Source organism: Alosa alosa, chromosome 19, assembly GCF_017589495.1.
Source record: "Alosa alosa isolate M-15738 ecotype Scorff River chromosome 19, AALO_Geno_1.1, whole genome shotgun sequence".
Classification (NCBI taxonomy): domain Eukaryota; kingdom Metazoa; phylum Chordata; class Actinopteri; order Clupeiformes; family Clupeidae; genus Alosa; species Alosa alosa.
Genome location: NC_063207.1, coordinates 18305817 through 18319531, shown reverse-complemented (window position 1 = coordinate 18319531; position 13715 = coordinate 18305817). Strand labels below are relative to the sequence as shown.

The 13715-nt window shown below is 39.3% G+C and overlaps 1 protein-coding gene across 2 annotated transcripts; it reads left to right on the top strand.

Annotated features, from left to right (window-relative positions):
* Positions 1-464: 464 nt before the first annotated feature.
* On the top strand, positions 465-4405 carry plaat1l (phospholipase A and acyltransferase 1-like). Of its 2 annotated transcripts, none has more exons than XM_048228249.1 (4): positions 465-593; positions 819-867; positions 1514-1767; positions 3680-4405. In XM_048228249.1, the coding sequence occupies exons 1-4, from the start codon at positions 585-587 to the stop codon at positions 3743-3745; spliced, it is 378 nt and encodes a 125-aa protein (XP_048084206.1). In that variant the 5' UTR covers positions 465-584; the 3' UTR covers positions 3746-4405. The 2 variants fall into 2 exon arrangements, with proteins under 2 accessions (XP_048084206.1, XP_048084205.1); XM_048228248.1 differs by having other exon boundaries at positions 819-948.
* The last annotated feature ends 9310 nt before the right edge of the window (positions 4406-13715 follow it).

Here is a 13715-nt window from a genome sequence, read left to right as displayed (position 1 = left end):
ATATGCAAATGAATTTCTTCTACTGACTTCTGCTCTCTCTGAGGATCTGTCCTTATCTGTGTTTGAAATCATTTAAAAAAGGAACGTCTATTTATTATTGCAAAAAAAGGCAGCAGTCATACAGGGTCTTAGATCACTTGAGGAACAATCTGTCTGAAAGGATAAATCTCAAAGTAATTGCAAAGATTTTAACATTTGTCGCTGGCATTTGCTATGCTCCTCATTTTCAGAATCATCTCATTCATCTGGTGTTGATATGTTACCTGGACTGAATAGCAATGGCAAAAGTACAGTCTCAAGTGATCTAACTTAGTGTTACTATGATGTTGTTGGTATCATATCAATGTCATTTCGAGGTCAGGAAAAGGGTGTGACGGACCAGGGATCTTGATCACTCATGCATGCAAGGGTGAATATCATCATTGTTTCTGGGTGAGACTTGTTATGTAAAAGAGATCCACATCTGCTGTACATCAGACGTCTTTGGCTTGTCTTTAATGGCAGTGAGTAAGACTAAGGGGAAAGTTTCAGCGTCGGTTCAGGTCATCTCTGGGTGTCATAGGTTTTAAGCAGCACTTTGAACTATGGGTTTGGTAAGATTGTTTTGGAAACAATGTCTTGTTATGTTTTCATATGAAACCTGATGGCTATTGTATTATTTTATGAATGTATATATGGTTAAACAAGGTTATTTTCATATTATGTATGATGTTGTGACCTTGTTTATATACTGAATATGAATTAGACACTGATGAGAAGAGGCACAAGTCCACCATTAAGGCTGCTGATTTCGTTATGTTATCTGTTTGATTTTCCAGCGAAACTCTCGTCTAGACCTGTTTCCAGGAGACATCCTAGAGTTCCCTTGTAATAAGCACTTTTCTCATTATGGAGTTTATTATGGAGAGAGAGATGGTGTTGCATATGTAGCTCATCTTACCACTAGGGGTATGCTATATATTATGTGTGTGTGTGTGTGTGTGTCTGTGTGTGTGTGTGTGTGTGTGTTCATGCGTGTGTGTGTGTGTCTATGTGTGTGTGTGTGTGTGTGTGTGCTTCTTTGTGTGTGTGTGTGTGTGTGTGTGTGTGTGTGTGTTTCTGTTTGTTTGTGTGTCTCTGTGTGTGTGTGTGTGTGTGTGTGTGTGTGTGTGTGTGTGTGTGTGTGTGTGTGTGTGTGTGTGTCTTTGTGTGTGTGTGTGTGTCTTTGTGTGTGTCTGTCTTTGTATGTGTGTGTGTGTGTCTTTTGTGTGTGTGTGTGTGTGTGTGTGTGTGTGTGTGTGTGTGTGTGTGTGTGTGTGTGTGTGTGTGTCTGTCTTTGTGTGTGTGTGTCTGTCTTTGTGTGTGTGTGTGTCTTTGTGTGTGTCTGTCTTTGTGTGTGTGTGTGTCTTTGTGTGTGTGTGTGTCTTTGTGTGTGTCTTTGTGTGTGTGTGTGTGTGTGTGTGTGTGTGTGTGAGAGAGGGGCAGAGAGAGTCTGATTCATTATCATTCTGATTCTTCTGGTTTGATCCCTCAGACTCGACCTCTCAGTTCCTCATTTTCGGTCGCGCACTGAACTCATCAGTGCGGCTGGATCCTCTTGACATGATGGGCAAGAAGTACAAGGTGTGCAACGGTCTAGACAGCAAGCACCCAGCCCGGGACTTCTACAGCCACATCAAGCCCGAGATTGATGAGGCCATAGGCAAAGCCGTTACTTTTGACATTCTTTTCCACAACAGTGAGCATCAGGCTACACTGTTTCGCTATGGAGTGAAGAGGTCCGAGCAGGTAAAACATTCTATATTTTACATAGATATAAAGCGGTATATAAAAGTTATATGTATCATATGCATCACTGTCAGTAGTGTGTCCTACAACCCCAACCTCAGAAAAAGTTGTGACGTTGTGTAAAATGCAAATAAAAACAGAATGCGATAATCTGCAAATCTCGTAAACTCATATTTAACTGCAAAAAGGACACAGACAACATATCAAATGTTAAAAATGATATCTTTGACTATTTCATGGAAAATATATGTTCATTTTGAATTTAATACCAGCAACTTGTTTCAAAAGAAGGTGGGACAGGGCCAACCAAATGCTGGAAAAGTTGTGTAATGATAAAGAAAACAAAAGGAAGAATGTCTCACAACTAATTAGGGTAAACATAGTAATCATGGCAACATGATTGTGTATGAAAATGAGCATCCCAGAGAGGCAGAGTCTTAAAGATGTAGGGGTATTCATCACTCTGTGTAAACCTATGTGGACAAATGATGAAACAATGTAATATCAATGCTTCTTTAAATGAAATTGTGAAGTATTTGGGGATTTCAGTTCATAATAACATTAAAATATTCAGAGAGTCCAAAGAAATATTTTCCAACAAGGGATAGAGTGGATAAACAATATTGGATGGCCGTGGTCTTTTGGACCTCAAATGGCACTGCATTAAAACCAGACCTGTTTCTGTAATGAAAATCATTATATGGGCTCACAAAAAGTTCTCATAACCATTGTCTATGAGCACATTTTGATACTCAATTCAGAAATGCTAATGTAAACTTTAACATGCAACAGCCAAATACAGAAACACAGAAATACCACTGTCTTATCTGGGCCATTCTTTTTGGAAATCACGGACTCATCTGGGCTAAAGAGGAGAGAGCCTACCCAAGTATCCAACCTATCCAACTTGTTTTAGTGCTCAGTTCGAAATACAACATCTACGACGATGTGGAGGTGCATTAGTGCCTATAGCATGGGCATCTTGCACATGGGTATCTGGCAAGGCACAATCAATTCTGAATGATATGTACAGGTTTTGAGCAACATATACTGCCACCCATGCAATGTCTTTTCCAGAGAAGACCTGGAATATTTCAGGAAAACAATGCCAAAATGAATTATGTACATATTTAAACAGTATGGTTCTATATGGGCAGCCGTGGCCCACTGGTTAGCACTCTGGACTTGTAACCGGAGGGTTGCCGATTCGAGCCCCGACCAGTGGGCCGCGGCTGAAATGCCCTTGAGCAAGGCACCTAACCCCTCACTGCTCCCCGCGCCGGGATTAGTGTGTGCTTCACCTCACTGTGTGTTCACTGTGTGCTGTTTGTGTTTCACTAATTCACCGATTGGGTTAAATGCAGAGACCAAATTTCCCTCACGGGATCAAAAAAGTATACTTACTTACTTATAGATGAAGAGTGCAGGTGCTAAAGTGGCCTGTCTGCAGTCCAGACCTGTCAAATTAGGTGCATCATAGAATGAGAAACATGATGAAAAACATGAACAAGAATTGTTAAGCAACTGAAATCCTATATTGGGCAGGAATAGGACATGTCATTCTCAAAACTCTATAACGACATTTACAGAATTTTGTTAAATGAATAGGTAAAGCAGAACAATGATACAAATGCTCCTGCCCATGTTGCTGGCATCAACTTCAAAATGAACATATATTTTCCATGAAATAGTCAAATATTTTCAACAAAAATCAAAATTTGATACGTTGTCTATGTCCTTTTTGCAGCTGAATACATGCATGTTTTTACAAGATTTGTATGTTATCACATTCTGTTTTTATTTGCGTTCCATCTTTTTCTGATTTGGGGATGTATATACAATATTAAACTTTAGAGCTTAAACAACCTTTCACTTTATTACATAAGGATTATTTTCAAAATGACTGTTTCAGATTGAAAAAGTCTATGCCAGAATTGTCTCCACTTGGCGGGAGCCATTTGAGAAGAATAAGCTGTGATCCAAAGAATACGGAGGTAGATTCTACATCTACAAACTGTACATCCAGGTGACAGGCTGATTTAGCAAGGCATTGTGTCTGAAATGTATATGATAAATGAAAATGATGGATTACATTATTTTTGTAAATATATTGTATGTAGTTAAGAAATTGTCTGCCATGTTTTAGACTATTTGAAGACACATTCCACAAGGGGGCGGTGATGTCATGACTAATGTAGGTCATATGTGACTCCATTTCCCTCAGTGAAAATGCTCATGTTAGTATAAAAGTAATACAATATTATCCCCACACATTTAATTCAAAAACACAGTCCAATACATTTTATATATTTTTATTTTACATATATATACTTATTTTATAAAGTATACTTTTAATCACCCAGCACCAGCTGCATGTCCAAACATATTTGGCTTGTTTCTCGTACATGGAGAAATCTGGCCCAAGATTAAACATTTTTTGAATAGAAATCTTTTTAGAAGACTGATCTCAATGTAGCCAGTATAACTGCTTGCTCAAGGTCAGCGCTTCTCTTTCTTTTTTAAACATTCAGTTAAGTTTCCATCTGCCAGCACTTCAAACAACATTACATGTAATCATGTGTTTCCAGTCTTGAGATATAGTGTGTGTGTTTCTGATTAAATGCATTTGACCTTTTGACCTTTGTGTCTCCTCCACATGTTCTTCCTCATCACCTCACCTCACCATTTTTAAAACTCACCCCAGGCGAACCTTACTGAACTGCAGTATATATGAAGGCTAAATCAATGCATACATTCAGCTCATCTCCCAACTCCCCTTAAGCAAGTCACCCAAAAGTCAGGTTTGACGGCTTTGCCAACGACTTATTGAAAAAAGGATTTGGCCCCTTAATGAAACACTTTATCTTAATCCTACACGTTTGCCCATCAAACTGTAACCTTGGATTAGGGCTTGAAATGGTTTTAGCGGTCATTTAATTCTGTAAAGCCTTCGTTTCAACCTGTAGATGTTCATTTGATTTGACAGCTAAGTAGAGAATTATGTGTGGTATCCATTAGAGAGGGACACACATTTTCCATTATTCACAGCTTACATGTAAATAACTTTCTGGAGCAAATTAAACAAAAGTGTTGCCTGAAGGGATGTTTTACCACAAATATTTTTTATTCCTAAATATCCAGATGGAACACAAGTGTTAAATCAAGGACATCACTCAACATTTCTTTTAAACTTTTTTAATTACCCCACAGACTTGAGGCCAGACACCCTGTGGTATGTTGATTTCACCTTTGGCACAGATAGGTGTGCTTTGTTACACCTGTTTGTGATGTCCTGTTCGTTACTTCCTGTTTGTAACGTAACTGTTTTTATTATGACTGTCTTTCGGCAGTCATGTTGCACACAGTGTTCTTCTGTTATTCATGAGCCAAACTTGCCCCTGTCTGTAGAAAATGTAGGTGTAGGTGTGTGTGTGTGTGTGTGTGTGTGTGTGTGTGTGTGTGTGTGTGTGTGTGTGTGTTTGCGTGTGTTTGTGTGAAACTGGTGTCCTTCAGTCCACTACACTGCATGGAGGAGCTCCAGACAGCCACCACTGCAGCAGACGTGTAATGAGAGTTAACTTATCAAGGAGCTTTTATGAGCACAAAAACTGAATGTACAACTAGAAAATTGTGAGCACCAGTTAGGTTAATTTGACAAAAAAGTGACTGGAATCGAAGACTACACTCTCAGTGCTAAATGTTTTGCAGCAGTTCCATTACTGCAGTTCCACATCCATGGACTGACAGATTTAAGATCATGAAAGGGGGAATAACATCAAGACCTGCAGAATTACATTTTAGTATGAGGTGTGTGTGTGTGTGTGTGTTTAGGATCCAAACATACACCACATCCTCCTTATTCCGGCTGCACCAAAGCCATGAGTGAGAAATGCAATTATATGAGTCTCTGCATATAAGAGCAACTCTGTACTTCCTGGTGACTCACATCACTATTATAACAAAGACCTTGGTGTTACATTCATTATCTGATCAAATGGCTTTAATTTACTGATCTGTGTTATACAGTCGTCCTCTCCTCAAAATTAGTCTCAGTGAGAGTGGCGGCAAGACAAAGCAGCCGTTGTTATTAAAGTAATTAGTCTAAAAGACTGAGGAAGCGACAGGGTGTTCTTTCTCATAAAATTGTAGAAGGCAACAATAATGGAAATTGGCTAATACTAGTGATGAATAGCTTTATCACATTTTCCATCTTGTGTTAAAACACAAACACACACGCACACACACACACTTTTTGTGGCTAACTGGTAAATCTGAGCAGCTTTGAGCCAAGTAAGGGTCGAACCAGCAGAGAGAGCTCTTGAGCTCTGAAACAGAAAGAAGTACCCCTCTTCCTCTCAGTCTTTATTTTGTCTTTGCAGTGAGCAATCTGAATTCATTCTCATTCCACTTTTTCTTTTACCTTGAGTCTGTCAAAGGTCTGTAACAATTCCCAACTCTTAGAATGTCCTTGCTGCTTTAAGCACACATCACACATTCTCTGAAAGAGTGCTCAAATAAAGACCCTGATAATACTGTTATCAGTGAATTACTAAATTCATATTCATTCCTCCATTTCTTAGCTCCTTCCTTAAGACTGAATGGTGTAGTGACTGGTGCAGTACAATGATAAAAAATAATCATTAAGAATTAACTATTTAATCGTAGAGCCTACATAAAAAAACGAATAATGGTGACACACACAGACAAACACACACACACACACAACAGACAGCTGACCCTGAGAAAGATCAGTTATCCTTTGGACTTCCATTAGTATGGCCGATAAAGAATTCTTCACAGTCACAATGTTAAAACACGACCAGAAGGAACTTCAAACACACGCCTGTTTTTTTTTTCTGGAACCACAGCTTCATAACGATAACGACTTCAATGCTTAGAAGGACTTTTTTCATTCTGTTGTTCCCACCTCTTCTTTGAGTCAGCATGTGATATAATTGGATTTGCAACACAATTGTTTCCATAACAATACAGGAAATTGAATGAAATCGTGGAACAAACATAGAAGGCAACATTTATTTGAGGTCTTTATTTATTCATGTTTACTTAACAAAATACTTTGGGGAAATGAAAATATAATGCACTATAAACAGAGCTTACAATAATTTCATCTAGGAGGGCTTTCTGTTGTGTGAATAGCATATTGGATCATAATATGTTTATATCTGTAGTACTTCCATTTTGAAACTGGAGTTTACTGAGGTTCTTTTTTGTGCAATCTCCAGTTCCACTCTTTCTTGTTCTATTAGATATGGACTGCTGCTGAACCCACTGGTGAGGTGTGTCCCTTTTGTGGTATTAAACACCTGGCCTCTATGGTCAGCTGAGGACATATTAATATTGGACTCCAGTGCAGTTTAGAACATGCTCAAAATGCAATGAGACATTATGCTCGTTTGCAAATGAATAATGGAATGATATTATTCATGCAGAGTCACAATTTATGAGGCTGCATGGGAAGTTTGGAGCCATTTGCTGATTCCTCACAAGAATGGGGGCCTCTGGCTACACACACACACACACACACACGTGCGCGTGCGCGTGCACACACACACAAGTATATTTCTGCATACAGCTGTATGCCATAGTGTCATACTATCATACATAAGCACAAACTGTGTCCTTGAATTTCATTGCCAATTTCATATTTCATGAGAGAATGTATGAAAAGCTCCATTTAAAATAAAACGTAACACAGAACAAAACACAAATTGATACTTATTCACTTCTCACAACACACAGACACAACATACAAAAAAGCACAACGTCTCCACCTGCTCAGCTTAGTACTTTTCAGGTCAGCAAGGACGTGTTAACTGTGGTTTACCGCTCCCTCATTGAATCAGTTCTCAGTTTCAATATCTCTTCCTGGTACAGCCAACTCACCATCAAACACAAAACAAGACTGTGAGAGAGGCTTTGCAACCCCCAACTCACATTTAAGGGATAGGGCGTGTCCAGAAAACTCCAGTGGTTGAAGGGTTGGCAGACAACAAATAGCTCTCGAGATTTAAGTGATAAAGGTGCAGGTTTATTTACAGTGGGCTATTTTCAGTATATGAAATAACAAACAAACAAAAATACTTTGAAAAAGAAATCAAAACCGGCCATCATAGGCTCACAGCAAGCTGACGCAGTACTCTGCCATTCCAAACAACAACTCCTCCATTCCTTCTTCTTCTTCTTTTAATTGTTATGGCGGTTGGCAAAACTCCTCCATTCCACTCTCTCTTTCTCCCTTAAATAGGCCTACCAATCAAAAGTGAATTGGTAGAGCTCACTATCCAACAGGGTGTAATACATGAGGAATGACTATGGACCTTTTCCATACAGATACATAACATATGACATAACACATAATTTTACCATACAAAGTACATAAATGGCCACACATATACTTTACATACAGACAGGGACTTTACATGCAACAATCATAACAAATAATAACAAACTAATTAAACACACGCCAACTCACCTCCCCCGCGCCAAACAACCCACTTTCCACTGTCCCGGGACAGTGAATAAAGAACTGGCTCCAATGCGGTTCGTGTATCCCCAGGGGACCAGTATTCGGACGCACCCAACAGTCGGCAAACAAGATGCGTGAGTGTTGTGTATGTTTCAAAAGTGATGTTATTGCTACTACGGAATGAACAATGGAGCTGAATCAGTGGGCACCTCACTGTTCGCTATGTATGTTGATAAATAAATGTAGTAGACTGAACTGACATGCATTGTGGTTGTTTTAAACGTAATGTTTGTAGCGGTCGCTAGCACGGTAGGCTTTGAAACGCCGCCGGTCGGTGTAGCCTATGTGATGCACGTCGGGAACTGTATGCGTTTATCAGTGTAAATGCTATGTGGGAGCTACGTGTAGGGAATTAAGGTTTACTAACGGTGGGACCCGTGAAATCGAGACCTTCGCTTTTCACAAAGACTCTCACGTATAGTGAATCACGCTGCCAAAAAAGCAATCTTTTCCCTATGTATTGTATTCTGGTGGGATAAAATGAACTGGAACTAAATATGCTACTTTGTCAGATGTGATCTCAGGTTTTACATGTCAGATTACTAAATCGAGTTTCCAAAATAGCATCTGGCTATCAATCTTAAATTTGCTTAAGTTAATTAGTCAGTGCTGTTAAACGATGGAGATGGTAATGAGTGTTATTGCTGTCATTTTCAATATATCAAACAAAACTGGAAAGTAGAGTTGATTATTGGCAGGCACACACATGCTAATACATTCACAAGTAGGCTACACACACACACACACCGTTTGAGCTAGGAACTGGGTGTTTGTATCATGCAGAGGAAGATAGGCTACTGCTTTTCTGTCTAAGTGCACCAATAGTCATGTCTCTAAGCAGAGGTGGGAGTAAGTCACACATGTGCAAGTCACAAGCAAGTCTCAAGTCTTAACCTTCAAGTCTCAAGGAAGTCCAAGTCATTTTTTGTGACAGTCAAGCAAGTCAAGTCAAGTCGTAGCTTGGGTCAAGCAAGTCAAGTCATAGCCAAATCATTGAAATTCATGATGATTTACCCATGTTTTAATTTTAAAATAAGCTACAATAGGCTTATGAACTGCTGGAGTTTTATTTGTAACAAACAAATAGACATTGCATTCATTTAGCCTACATCTGAACGGTTTATAGAATAAGATGAAATGTATACGAATAAAAATAAATGTATTTCAAGTAGACCTATAAAATAGCCTATTGTTTCAATATGCCTCAAATATTAGGTAGGCCTAGCCTAGCTACATCAAATCATGAAAATATATTCAAACAGTTCAAGTTACACCTGTCCTGACCTGTCACATCTCCAGGGAACCAATAATGTTGAAAAAGCGAACAAATCAATCAATCAAACGCTGCCGCCGATGTCACTGCCAAACTTTGACAAGCGCAACAGCACAATGGGTTTTAGGAGGGTTTAGGACCGTCAATGCTATATCATATTATACATAAGCCTAACATGTGAAATAAGTTACTTTTCTATGCTGATTGATGGCAGTTAGGCCTACTTACTGTTGTTAGCCTACTACTAGGCTGTAACGTATGGAACAGGGACGTGTTTAAGAGGGAGGGAGAAAGAGAGGCGCTTAGGTTACATTGGCAACATTTTCGCTATATATCAAGATTAAATTTAGACAAGAAAATGTTTCACTTTGCCATTTCACACATTTTAACCTTGTATGGCGTTAACTAAAAAGCATAATAGATTCAAAGTCAACTCTTAACATGCCTCAAATTTGACGTTAGGTTTCTAACACGACTAACTTCGGATGAAAATCAACGTGATGGTGGTATGTCGCTATTTTGTATGGAAGCGTATTGCTGCCACGCTAAAATAAATAAAAAGCCTCAGTATTATGTAATTACGTGAAAAGTTTCTTGTTATAACAATATCTTTTTCACGTTTTAACAAGATATGTATCACGTTATTATACATGAAATTATCACATTATTTCATGATAATGATATTTTCACGTTATAACGTGAAAATATCATGTTATTTCAAGATATGATTTTTTCACGTTTTTACAAGATATTTATCACGTTTTTACATGGAAAATATCACATTATTTCAAAATAACGAAACTAAACGAAACGAGGCCACGAGAGCTCGTGGCTGGCATAAATGATAATTGTGTCTGAACTTGCACCCTGACTGCTATTAGGCCTACACAGTGCTGCTTGATGAGTGTTTGTTTTTGTGCATGTATGTACAGTATGTGTGTGTAGGCTACGTGTGTGTGGTCAATTCCCAGCTGACTAAGGAGCAGCGAAGAGGGATGTGTGTGTATCGGCAGAGAGCCGCTGAAAAGGAGGCCGATAGAGAGGTTCTGTGCAGGATAGCCTGCTCACACAGCCTGATAGTTCTGCTTTATCTTCGTATCAACACAATAAATAAAACTTTCGCTAACTTGACGCAAGGGGGAGAAAGGTCTTTGATAAATATATGCGAATCTTCATGCAATGTGGGTGAATGTATAGAGCGCTCTGGCTCGGTAGCCTGCAGGTCATTGCAGTCATTTCTAAGGCTGTGGGGAAGAGACGCGGGGAGTGAGAAGTGAAGCGCTGCAGGCGCACAGTGCAGGCTGCTGGAGAGCACAGCAAAGAAAATATTCAAACAGCAATAGCATGCGCTTTTTGAGATCACACTGTAATCAGCCCGGCCCCACCGGGAATCCTCCCGACTCTCCCGATTGCCACTCCTCTAGCCTACTGCACACAGGTGCAGACTATTCTGGACAATGCTTGGGTGTTCGCATAGGCTATAGGCCTATAACAATACCATCCATCGTGTTCAATAAGTCTTAATGTCTTAAACCGAGCTTAAAATAGAATTTGATTGAGTCGTGTAAACAAGCATATCCTTTTCTTGCCTCTCGTTTCGTTTAGTTTCATTATTTTGAATAACATGATAATTTCATGTAATAACGTGATATATATCTTGTAAAAATGTAAAAAATCCTATCTTGAAATATCAGTATCATGAAATAATGTGATCATTTTATGTAATAACGTGATACATATCTTGTTAAAACATGAAAAAGATATTGTTATAACAAGAAACTTTTCACGTAATTACATAATACTGAGCCTTTTTATTGATTTTAGTGTGGCAGTAATATGCTTCCGTAATTTTGCACACTCGCAGACTGCTGTTCATTTCTCCTTTGACTTGTCAGATACATCATCTGTGAAGCCAAACATTATTATGTTTTGGTATAAACGTAGAGCCTTCCATATTTGCAAGTTAGCCTACCTCAGTCTGTCTCATTTGATCTGGCACTTGCTGTTGGTCTGTCGCGTTGCATCACTTGGTACAATGACAGGTTCGCTCAAGTCTAAGTCAAGTCTCAAGTCATGAATAGCAAGTCAAAGTCAAGTCGAGTCTTTTATACATGTTGATCAAGCAAGTCTCAAGTCTTAAAAAAGACTCGAGTCAAGTCATGTGACTCGAGTCCCCCATGTCTGTCTCTAAGACACTGCAGCCAGTTGCAACAAGACTGAAAAAGTGTGGCCCAAGTTATGCACTTCAACAAGCTGAAAGTGAGTCAACCAGTGGTCTTTTTTACAGTGCACATCTCCAGGTGCAGTACTTATGTTTAGTCCTCATTTTCATTTATAATTATACTGAATATTCTGACTCTCATTTCCTGATCAGGTCTTGACATATGGTCTACATGTCCTTGGAATCAAATCAAAGCCTCTTGGTGACATATCATGTGATATCAGATGGGCACATGAATCCAGTGTGTGAAAAACTCAGTTATGTATGAGCACCCAGGGTCATAGAACAACTGAAGAGAGAGAAAGCAGATGATGAAGTCATGAGGACAGATGTTTACGTGTGCTGGATCAACTCAAGAGTTCTCCTGGGATCTGACGGAGGTCTGCTGCCCTCTGGGAATTGCTGTGAGCTGAAGAGCTGTCATGTTTTACCCACAGCACCTGCCATGTTCTCCAGGCCTCACCAAATCAAATTTAGTTTTGAGCTGTAAATATGTGTAAGCCTCAAAGAAATGTTTGGAATTGTTCTGATGGAATGGCATCAGTCATACACACAATCACAGGCTACCAGGGAGACTTGAATGGGCTGGGCAGGGGTGGCTGACCTGTTGCTCTCTACTCTTGTGTGGCTCTGGCTGTTCAGTTGATATTCTCACTTTGTCTTTGACTTAATACTTTTTTAAATATATGTCTGATAAATCAAAATGCCTTTCTATATTTCACAATACTGCCAATAAAGTTCAAATTAATATATTTATTTAAATAATTTTACTGTGACGTGCTGGACAAGAATATCCCAAAGAAGAGACATAGGCAGACCAGATCAACAAGACATTTTTGTTTCTTTAACCAGGGTTAATGCGTCACAAGCCTACATTGTTTCCTGACTGCTGATGCGGTTTATTATCAGGCTTTAGAGGTTAGGCAAAGTATGAAATAATGTGAATCCTTGATCAATGTCATAGATCAGGCTGAGCCAATGATGTGAAAGTGAACACAAAGTCTATGCCCATTACAACATATTTCCCAGTGGGGACTCTCTTCATGACGTGAAACAAAGAAGTGAGCCTGGTGAAACCAGGTTCCTGAAGGTAAATGTAGTCTATTTCAGCAGCTCGTTGGTGTTTTAAGCCCCCAACGTAATCTTCCAGGCAGCGCTGCCACCGCCGACTTAAAGGTACCTAATCCTAAACCTAACCTTAACCCATGCCTAACCCTAGCGCCTTCCAGGCAGCGCTGCCTTGAGGACGTTAGAGGCATAAAACACCAAGAAACATTTCAGCACCAGTCAAGAAAATAACTTATTTTTTTCTTTTTGAGTATTTGAAGGTCACATTGCCATCATATCAGTTGGCATGGAGCTTGTAAGTCATTCAGTGAGGGGGGATTTGTATGTTTCATTAGCCTATATGTCTGTTGTCATTGTTGGTGATGTAGTCTAAGTATCTTTCTTGTGGTGCGGCTCTTTAGAGTGACATGTTTTTTTTTTGTCTCTTCAAGCTGGACTGGTTGGCCACCCCTGGGCTAGGCAATTAAAACTAATGAACGAACGCAGTTGGCTGAGTATCACAGAACTCCACATTTGAGGGCAGATGGAGGGGGAATGGGAATATTGTTATGTAGTCATAATATGTAGCTCATATTACTGACTTACCTTTCAATCAATGTGTCGTTGAGAATATGTGAAGATTTGTAAAAGAACAGCCGATATGCTGCAGAGCATTGGCATGAACGCTATCGCTAAGTTGCTTGTAAATATTTGTTTGGATGCTATGAATGTGTAGTGCAGATAAAAATGCCTTCAGACTTAATGAACTTATGTGTGTATGTGTGTGTCTGAGTTATTGCCATGCAATCAGCAGAGCTACACTATCCTGCTCTGCACACATGTCCAAAGCGAATAACTAT